Source organism: Osmerus mordax, chromosome 19 (genome assembly GCF_038355195.1).
Source record: "Osmerus mordax isolate fOsmMor3 chromosome 19, fOsmMor3.pri, whole genome shotgun sequence".
Classification (NCBI taxonomy): Eukaryota; Metazoa; Chordata; class Actinopteri; order Osmeriformes; family Osmeridae; genus Osmerus; species Osmerus mordax.
Genome location: NC_090068.1, coordinates 7,526,707 through 7,537,433, shown reverse-complemented (window position 1 = coordinate 7,537,433; position 10,727 = coordinate 7,526,707). Strand labels below are relative to the sequence as shown.

The following is a 10,727-nucleotide window of genomic DNA, read 5'->3' as shown; positions in this document are numbered from 1 at the left end:
CAGTCACTATTGAGTACCGACGACTAAACAAATTCCACGGGGGAAATAACAAAGCAAAAGCCTCTAGCGTTGAGCAGGCGTATTACCGTCTTTTTTCAGCTACAGGTTTCAAACTACTTCACGTGATGCACCAAAACAATTGTAAAGGTGCCAACCTTGTTACAAACTCGCAACAAAGTATCCAAGCAAACGTTACAAAGGTGTTCGTTAGTTTAGGGTTCAGGATTAGAATGGCGAATGGTCATTCCTATTAATGCCATATATTGGCCTACTGTTTTGTTACCATTATTAACCAAGTTGGTGATGCAAAATATCTCTACAGTATATTCACTTATTCGTGAGAACTATATGAGAAGACTAATTCTACTCACCCCCAATCCTGCACCTAAACGCCAAAAGCAAACTGCTACCTCAACCAATAGGGTGTTTGAACATGATCGAGCTTTGGTTGCCATCAGCCATTCGTTTTAATACACTGTTAAATACATGATAACCCAAACAGAAACAGAAAAGACACAGAAGTCAGCCAACTACAGGCACCACACAACCTAGCCACTTTCTACATTCCAATCCTTATTTTCAATCCTCAATTACCCAATCTCCAGAAAGATACCCTGCAAAGTTTCAATTCATAAATAGCTTACATCGCCCCATTCAAGATACAACACCACATTTCACACTTAAACTGATCACATACATTGGACATTAGAAACACTTAGAATTTTGCAGATATTTGGCCGAACAGTTAAAGTATAATATGACACTATGACTATTTGTCTACTTTGACTATGATAAGGTCAAATACATACCCCCTTTTCAGGCCCCATCTAGGCAATCTAAAATGATGACCCCCATCCCACATAGTGAGATATTTGACGAGAGACAACACAAACATGGCCACTCATCACCATACAGCAGACATTACTATGGCTTCCAACTTTACAGTGAAATCTACTCTAAATAGGATTAGGGTTGGAGCTTGCTTTCTGAAAATCCCAGACACACAAGGTGGTTCATATATAAAATGGAGTATCAAGAGCTTTGATTCTGTGCAGCCATCATAGTCACACTCTTTTGAATCTCACTGCAAATGTCTGAGATTTACACATGGGATAACCCAAACTTTTAGTGAGCTAAACCAAATCCAAAACTGAATCTTATGTCTATGATTCAGAGAGAGCTAACCCTTTCCACAACCACAATAATTGCTATAAGGACTTTTCAGCTCAGATGAAGTGGCCAAGAGTGCCGTGGCCACACAAATCAGTTGTATTCTCTCCAGTCGACAGTAGGTGGCAGCAGAAACAAAGGGTTTGATTGATAGTCAATAGGTACTTTTCTTCTCCCTGGATCCATCCAGATGCTTCTTTCCATTTGCCATTGTTGGATTGTGCATGTAATGATACATGCACAGTCTCCCATTGAGGTAGCACTGAAGAGGGAGGTGATTTTGATGTGATGTCTTTCAGATAGTATCATGGCCATACCCCTAGTGTGAGTAGTCCCACAACCCTTACCTTAGTGCCTGGGGGCAGAGATGGCTTATTCTTGCGACATAAAAAGAACCCAGGCATTCCTCACATGGTTGACTTTGTGGCACCTGTGTTTTCAGATCAAAGCTAGTCTCTTCTCTCCTTTCTCGCTCTCTGTACCTTTCTCGGTGGATATCCACTACTGTTTTTTTTAGACCATGTGTAACTAAGACTGCTGAATGGTGAACATTTCTTGGCCTGTTTTACAGAGAGTGACATGTGAGTCAATATACATGCATGCGTTGGGCCAAAAAGGGACGCTTTGTATGTATGTTAAAATAATGAATCAAAAGTCTCTGGAGAATTTCCCCACGACAAGAAATCACAAGAATAGATAAAAAAAAGGGGCTTTTTGCTTTTGACACATGTTGAAAGAGAGAGAGAGAGAGTGAGAGAGATAGAAAGAGAGAGAACACATTTACACATTTGCAAATACTATAAAGGGGCTTTCCATTTAAGCTTTGTTGTTAAGGATTGAAAGAGGAAAATGTTAGACATTAAACATTGTGGGCTTCTTTATTTAAACAGAAACAATGAAGATGGTTCCAAATAATGGCATTTCCCAGCCTCGAGTCAATCGTCATCGCTTTATCAAACTACAATCAACATCAATTTATATATATATAATAATATAACTAATGTCATTTTTTTTTTAAATACTTGGAGGAATGCAGAATAATCAAGCCAAGATTTTGAGTCGGTGCAGGACAGGTTGTGCCAGGTGATTACAAGGGTGTGTCTTGGCATTTTGACATTGGCACCTGGCACAGGCCGTTAGGACTGGAGCACTCTGCCTTGCTGGCAGTTTGTGAACGTGGCCTCAGACACTTGTACTCAACCATACAAAATGGCCATACGTGATGTGTCCAATTATATGGGTTTACTCACAAAGTGTTTAAGCAAGTTGCCTTTATAATCTCCAAAATGTGTATTTTGTTTCTTTTCTATAGTTAGTCAATATTCAACCTAGGATTGTCTAAAAGAGTAACCAAAATTCAGCTTAGAGACTATGCATTGACATTTTGAAAACAATAGCAAGAAAGAAAGTGCCTGTGAATGAACACTAACTATGCTATAGAATATCCTATATATATCCTATATATGACATTCCATATTGTACGTATGTGAATTCAATATTAACTACTTTCTGTTCAAACACATCACAATATGCTGTTGCATGAGAGCTTTTCAAAACATGCAGAATTCAAATCTGTGTTCTCAGAATTTAAAACCCAGTAATATAGAATGCTGGTACCAACCACTTAGGTAGACCCGTTACCGAAGACAAATCAAATGAACAAGGATGTTCCATTATGTTCAACTTCTCTACTGACATGCGTGATGACGACCAACATATTCTTCTCTATTCATGCTTTCAACCACAAACTTCATCTTTTTCAGGGAAATAGGTGGTTGTGACATACTTATTGACTTTTGAGATTTGAGGAAGTGACCAGGTGTTAAGGTACAGCCTGTGTCCATGCTCCAGTTGTTTTCAGTGGCTCTAATAGCCCTCAAAGAGACCAGCTCCTGTAGTCCACAGAGACAATCAACCATGACCAACCACCTCAAGACACCCACTTATCTATAACTTATTGCAACGGCCAGACCAGTTGGGGGAGCTAACCTGATACCAAGAACCATTCGATTCAGACAACGCATATAAAAAATGTCAGTTTCAATCCAAAAAGCCTTGAGTTAGTGAGCGAGCGCAACACCACATGTGGGCAGACTGACCCGCTGTACCAAGACATTGACAGCGATCTTCCGTCAGTTCTCCTCGCTGGTTAGAGTGCTGACAGGGAGAGGGGACCCCTGGCGAGAGGAGCATGTGTGACTCAGTCCCTCGTTAAACCAGAGACACGAGCATCAGGCCGCCAGACGTTCCCACTCCCAGGAAGAAGACACATGCAGACATCGAGCTGCACGAGGAGCTACATCAGAAAGAAGAACGGTGGAGAGAGAGAGAGAGAGAGAGGGAGAAAGAGAGAGAAAGAGGGAGAAAGAGGGAGAGAAAGAGAGGGAGGGAAAGAGGGAGAGAAAGGGAGGGAGGGAAAGAGGGAGCGATTGAGGGAGGACAAAAGCAGTCTCATCATTTGCATACTAGTGGGCTGACCTGTTTGGACAAGCAGGATTTGAATGTTGGTTTTCATGCTAAGCCCTGGAGGAGAATCTCCTGTCATGGGCAGGGCGTGGCAGGCAGGGGATCCGCCCTTGCCCATCAGACATGTATTCTGACCCATATAATAATTGGTTCCCTTTTACAGACTGATGCTTTCGTGTGTGTTTTTGGTTTTATTTTCTTGCTTTGCACATCATTTATTGAATCAGTTCTGTTTTAGAGTCTATTTGAGTCTGACACAATAGAATAAGACAGTAATGCTAGCTACACCAACCATGTACCTCTGTAAAAAGAACCATGCAATATATAACTTCTCTTATCCATAATCCATCAGCTGCTTGTAAATTCGTTCAACTGCCTTTAAACGCCACGTGAGACGGTATGATGCAAATGTTGAGGTAGAGAATCCGTAATAGGATATCCATTTCAATGTGAAACATTAGATGTGAAATGTGAGAGATGGAGTCAGAGCTCTCTGTCGGTCCCCTAAGGCTGACATGTGAGTATGACCAAGGGGCCTTCCGTGTTGCATGGCAACACAACGTCCTTATAACACGAACAAACAATACCACAAAACATTTTTTATTTATGTTTTTACTTTATTTTGAGTAGAAGCATTTTTTAAACAAAGCATATGCACATACAATGAAAGGAAAAAACTCAGTCCAGACATTAAATACACACACTCATTCTCTCTCACACAGACATAAACAATCTCTTTGCACATACACATTCGGAGACATAGGCCAAAAAGGGGGCTCCCTTATGGAGCAGGATGTTCTGAAACCCCCCCTTCCTTACCACCAAAAAAATAAAAAAATAACACGACTAGAGCCAGCAGGACCATTCCAATTTTATCCAAGGATTTTGCTTTTATAACCAGGAAAACCATCGCACTAGCATTAGTAATTTCTCAAAAGGTAAGTCATCTTGACTCAGCATGTTTTAAGACCACAGAACGACCATCTGTTGGTCAAACTATGATTTCAGCTTTGTACAACTATAAATATGACCCATAAGCAAAAACAAACAACTCACCAATGAAATGCAACCTAAGACAAAAAAGCTGCCATTGAGCAATAGAGGAAAGAGATCTGTGAAAGAAAAGAGGGAAGTGTGAAACTGAAGCGGAAACGAGCACAGAACAGTGTGTCCCATACCGATGACTGGGTGTCACAATGGAAGGTGTTGCAATAAGGTGTGAGCCTTCTGGATAATCTGAAAATTCAAGGGAAGGAAAGAGGGAAGGAGGGGAGCGGGTGGAGGCAAAGACACACACACACACACACACACACAAACCGGCCCATTTAAGAGGCAGGTAATCCTGGTGAGAAAAGTACAGTTGGACAAACATTCATCGAATAAGTCTGTATTTACACATTCAAAACATAAATAATCACACTATAACAATTGACTAATGATATGTTACAGACAGTGGGGTAGAGGAAGTTACACTGGACTACAAAACGTCCACATCAACGGATGCTCAAACAATGACAACAACAGAAGAACAGAACAGGATGCTGGTCAGATGAAAGAGCTCGAAATGTCAGACAGCCTACAGACTGTTGTCGCCATGCAATGTAACAGCCAACACCAGTCTGATAAGCTATCTGACGGGCCGAGAGAGTGACGATCATGCCTGGGACACACACACGCACGCACACAAACACACACCATGTGGAGAAAAAAATAAAATCCTGCCTTTACTTACCCTGAAAGAAAGAAAGAAAGAAAAAAAAAGAGAGACAGAGAGAGAGAGAGAGAGAGAGAGAGAGGGAGGATTTGAAAGGCTTGACTGGATCTGAGGCAGACCATAGAGCTCAGTGCGCTCAACAGTGCCCCTCTGTTTTGAATCTACTCGAGTGATTCGTCTCCTGGCTTCGTCACTGGGGCAGTGCATTGAGTTCATCAGAGAGTTCACTTGAGGTAACGGCACAGAAGCTTTTCACTGTGTTCTTTTTTCCCTCCCTGCTCCAAGCCCAAACTCCGGCACTCACATACCAGGGCAACGGCACAGAAGTAAAAAAAAGAAAAAATCACAAGCAATTACGACAAAGAGGAATCTTGGAACCCGGGCCAGCTGACGTTATCCAATGAGAAAAGGACACAAATAAGGAAAAGACATGTCGATGACATAACATCATTTGGATGTCTGTATTTCTTGCGCACCTCCGAACATGAGCCCACTCGTCTGTTCTAGCTTTACAGGGCATCGGAGACACGATGAGTGTGTGTTCACACACTCGTGTACAAACCACACAAACAGAGTAGACAAAGGAGTCCCTCACCACGAGGCTCCTAGTAGCACAACTGTCCCCAAGATCGACATGCTTCGTTTCAGCTCAGATCCCACCGAACGAAACTACACTTACTGGAAGTCCCTGACACTCAATGAGTGGAGTTCTAAGTGAGATATAAGAGTGGGCAACAAATGGGGGCAAGATATTAGAGTGGGCAACCACACACACACACATACACACACACACACACACTCCTAGATCTGATTTTGCATCTGGTTGAATGGCCCCAGGCAGACTCATATGCTCTCAAACTGGGAGCAGAACAATAAGTCCAGACAAAGGGTTGAGCAGAATGATTCATGGTTGATTTATAAACACTCATCCCTAGTTGCTCTGTACAGAATACAAATGGCATCAACGACAGGAGGCACAAATGTAATTTAAAACTGGAATATATTCTTCAGCTAAATAAATTAATGAAAATTGGCAGTAAACTAAAAACAAGTATATACAAGATTCGCAGTCTATCTTATCTGTATTGCCATTATTGCTCAACAGTTGAGTTAATTACCATAAGTCTCATTTTTTAAATAATTCAAATACAATTAAGTGAGATGGGTTTACAGTATACTCAGAAAATAATTCAATTAGCTCGAGTAAACAGATCTAAATCAAACACAATCAAGTAAATCAGGCACCTCTACAATAATAACCACTAAGTTCCAGTGCAGCATAAGGCCTCGCCATGGAGAATCATTGCCGACAGACAGTACATCCATACACACTCTCACAAAAAGTTGAAGCTGCCCTATGCCTGAAATAGTTATACTATCCACAACAAGCACACGATCAAGCACCTACCTTGGAGAGGACAATAAACCTCTGAAAAAAGGCCAAGACCCTAAAAGCTAGAAATCTCAACAACAACAAAAACAGCCACTAACAAGCCAATGAAAGAAGTCCAAATTCAAAAGTAAACGCAATAATCGTCAGTACCACTACAGAAACCAAAAAAAACCCTGTTGTTTCATTATGGGTTCGATTTAAAGAAGCCGTAAATCTCCGGATGATGTCAGAATTCTGTCTGAAAGAAGCAAGGTTTTGGACCAGAGAACCCCCAAAGTGCTCCAAAAAGGAATATCAGGGAGGTCTTCATTGGGTCTTGCCCTCTGAGAACTTCTGCTGCTGTAACCTCTTGGCATAGCTCTGGGCCATGGAGTTGACGATGGAGCAGACAAAGAAACATACCATGATGATCACCACCTTTTCGAAAAGCCAGGAGAGCCAGTTCTCTTCCTGTGAGGAACCACAAAAGAACAGAGAAGTTAGGTCAGTCAGGTGGCGACCTGCTCCACTCCCTGCTCTCCGTGATGATCCGAGAGGCTAAAGCACGGGAGATGGGTTTCCTCTGCCATGTGCCGGACAGATAGAGAGGCTAATAAAACGCTGCTGTTCTGTGGCCCCCACCATCCTCCCTACTCGCCCTCACTGACCCCGGCTGGCAGCCTCCCTCCACACTGTTAAATTGCCTCGTTTCTCTCCTGAAACTGCAGGAGGCTCAAGTTACAAGAAAAAAGGAACATTGTTCTAGAAACAGCCTTAATCTCTCGTTGTGCAACTAAAAGTCTCTGCTTCTATTTCTCTCTCTCTCTCTCTCTAGCCAAATTAATACAGGAGCGAGTAAAAAAAAAAATATATATATATAAAAATAAGGGGGGGGGACGTTTTTCAATGAATCACTAGTGGTCGAAAGAGAGAACGATGGGGAGAAACAGAGAAAAAGAGAGAGAGAGAAAGAAAGCGAGCGAGGGAGAGAGGAGGAAGGGAGAAAAAAAAAAAGCTTTCAAAGAGATAGGGCTCCAGCTACAACTGGTTCTTTTTGTTCTAGAAGAAGGTTTTGATGGATTGTCACTAGCGAGAGAGTCCCCCGCCCCAGCCCCCGCCTCCTCTCCCCTAGCCTCCAGTCAGCGCCGGGTTCAGGCGGGGCACAGTGTGACACGGGGGAGTGACCACTCACACATTTACACACACACTCCCAATCGCTGAGACTGAGCATGACTCAGCATGCCCCGTCCTACAGTACAATTGAGCTACGCTGCTAAGCTAGTAAAGCCAGACCCCACACTGGCCTCCCTCTCTCTCTCTCTCTCTCCCTCTCTCTCTCTGCCCGCCCAACCTGCATCGCGCACAGCTAGCCCCCTGTCACTCTAACGGAGCCCCGGATCGAGCACCGCGGAACTACAGTACAATTACACACATCGCAACGGCAGGAGATAGACCCCCGCTGTGTGGACACAACTGCTATTACTAGGAGTCAACAGAGGAACAGAGGTTGAAAAACAGCCTGAATGAAAAGCAAACGAGACTAGAGATTAGAGTCTAAAAAAAAGGAAAATCAGAGAGAGAGAGAGAGAGCGAGCTTGAAAGAGAGAGATAAGAGAGAACTAAAGATAAACTAAGCTAAAGGGCGTCTGAAGGGAGAGGGAGGGGAAACGAGCGGCTAGTTACATTCTTTCTTAGCGCTGACACATGAGCGACTAGAGGTTCCGAGAGGCCCTGTACTTACCGCCGGGGTCCCCTCTCCAGCACCACGGTGCATCTTGGACCTCTGGGCCTCCAAATAGTCTCTGAAGGGCCTCTGGATGGAGGCCCCCAGCACTGGCACAGCACTGCCTCAGCCAACCCAGATAGAGAGAAATGGAGGGAGGATGGGAGGGAGAGAGGGAAGGAGAGGGGGGGGGGGGAGAGACAAAGCACGTCACTTCATTGTAACTCACCAACCCAAGGGCAGCAACAAAGGGAGGCATGCTGTCCTGGCTCCTGTACAGGGTTGGCTCTCTCCCCACAATATGCCGTGTGAGAGAGACACAGAGAGAGCCTGCGATCTCATCTCCACAGATAGGAATTCAGAACAGACCAAATAAAAAACACAGAGGAAAAAAAGGACAGGATGTACTGAGAGCTACATATCCTAAGTTTCAGTAAAAAAAAAAAAAAAAATGAAAATGAAAAAAAAGAAAGAAAAAAAAAAAGAGAGAGAAGGAAGAAAAAAGTTGGCTTGTCCTCGGAGTCCACACACGCATTACACTCTCCCCGCTCTCTCTCACACACACATCCGTGAACCCGCTCAACTCCCCTGCAGTGCTCCTCTAACGCTGCAGAGAGGAGAAATGAATGACTTCTCAGAACTCTCACATTTATCACCGGCGGTTCCTGTAAGAACTGGTTTCAGCCAATTAATGAGGATGTGAGTCGTGGGGCTGTGTCATCACTGGCTGAGAGCAAAGGGAAGGCCCTGCCCTCTAAGCCCATAGGAGGAGAGTGCTCCTGTAAGACAGCCCATATTAGGAAACCCTTTACAAGATTCAGCCACCAACTACAAGCACCCCCCCCCCCCCCCCCCCCCAACTCACACACAAAGGAGAAAAAAAATAAGAGTGAGAATGTGCCGGAGTACCGAGTTGCCCATCCCTAGTCAGGAGTTAGTGATTAATCACTAAACAAATACATACTAAAGACCTCCACTTTTATATTTTTGTGGCAATACACAGTCAATGAGATCCATCCGTGTACTGTAAATGGCAGGTTAGCATGTTCAAAGACACACTTCAAAGCTCCTAATGCATGTTTGAACAGGCAGGGCAATGTCATACTCATTTAAAGCTGACTTTATGGGTCAGACAACTTTCTCTTCCATACAACCTTTTGCCACACTTCCCACACACTGATAAAGCCTACACACCTTCCCTTTCATTGTGTGAGATGAGTGTGCGGTAAATGAATGAGTTTGCAAACTGGTCAGCCTTCTTTAATCATGACTTTAACACAAAAGTAACAGACATCCTCAACATAATTTGGCAGAAAATGGAGGGAAAGCCAAAAGGGGAAAAAAGAGACAAAACTCCACAATAGAGAAAGCACAAAAGAATTCAAGAGATATGTCTAAGACTAACCAACAGAAATGAGAGGGAATGTCATTTCCTCCCCCACCCAACACCCATTCTTTTATTTACCATACCTAACCCTTCAAATGCTAATTTCAACCATAGTCCTTATTCTTAGATGAGTAAAACCCATTCTTGGTACCTAAAGTCAAAGATACTCATTTAACAGATTGAAGCACATGAACTCGAACAAAGACTGAAACCCATGGTTGAAGAAATGGCGGGCTCGATTCATGCCTTCTTCGATGAGCAATACTGAGTCATAAGCCTGAGCGACTCAACCAACAAAGAGGGAGAAACTCAAACCCAACCGTCACAAAGAGGTTTTTAATGCTACAGGAGTGTCACACTAATTTCAAATATGGTTTTGGCTTCCTTTAACTGTATGCAGAAGAACGCTTTTTGAACATGGTGGACTTTGAAATTTCTTCTATAAATGTGTTCCTTAATATACCTGTACTGTAAGTAGCCTCCTTCAAACCTGTGTTTTTATCCTCTGTGTGGGAGTTTATACGGTGCATGTGTCTTTATTTAAGAGGAATGTTACAAGCTGCAGTACCTGTGTATACTTTGCCGTGAAAAAATAGATTGTGTGGATTCTGATCAAATATTATGATTTGGACATGTACACATTTTCTGTGATGAGAAAAATTTGATACTATGATGAATTTGTTGTTTCAATTAATTCAATGTCAGTTATACAATAAAACTAGTATCCTCTGACACCGCATCCCTAGTTTCACTCTTGAATAAAATAAAAAGGAGAAACTGGCAGCGGCTACATTTTATTAAAACCAATTAAATTGTTATAAAAAATTACTTCCTGTTATTCTGTCACCAGACATTGAACCAATCTACCACTAAGCCTAAAATTAATTGTTGTGTA

At 42.8% G+C, this 10,727-nt stretch overlaps 1 protein-coding gene across 5 annotated transcripts in view; it reads right to left on the bottom strand.

The window, feature by feature from the left end:
- Window positions 1-4,432: 4,432 nt before the first annotated feature.
- LOC136963267 (vacuole membrane protein 1-like) overlaps window positions 4,433-10,727 on the bottom strand; it is a 44,936-nt gene continuing 38,641 nt past the window's right edge. For all 5 annotated transcript variants that reach the window (XM_067257333.1, XM_067257336.1, XM_067257335.1 and 2 more), the window contains 2 exons: window positions 8,464-8,566; window positions 4,433-7,193 (listed from right to left, as the gene is read on the bottom strand). In XM_067257333.1, the coding sequence (XP_067113434.1) occupies window positions 7,050-7,193; window positions 8,464-8,566 (247 nt within the window). In that variant the 3' untranslated portion in view covers window positions 4,433-7,049. The remainder of the gene's footprint in view (window positions 7,194-8,463; window positions 8,567-10,727) is intronic.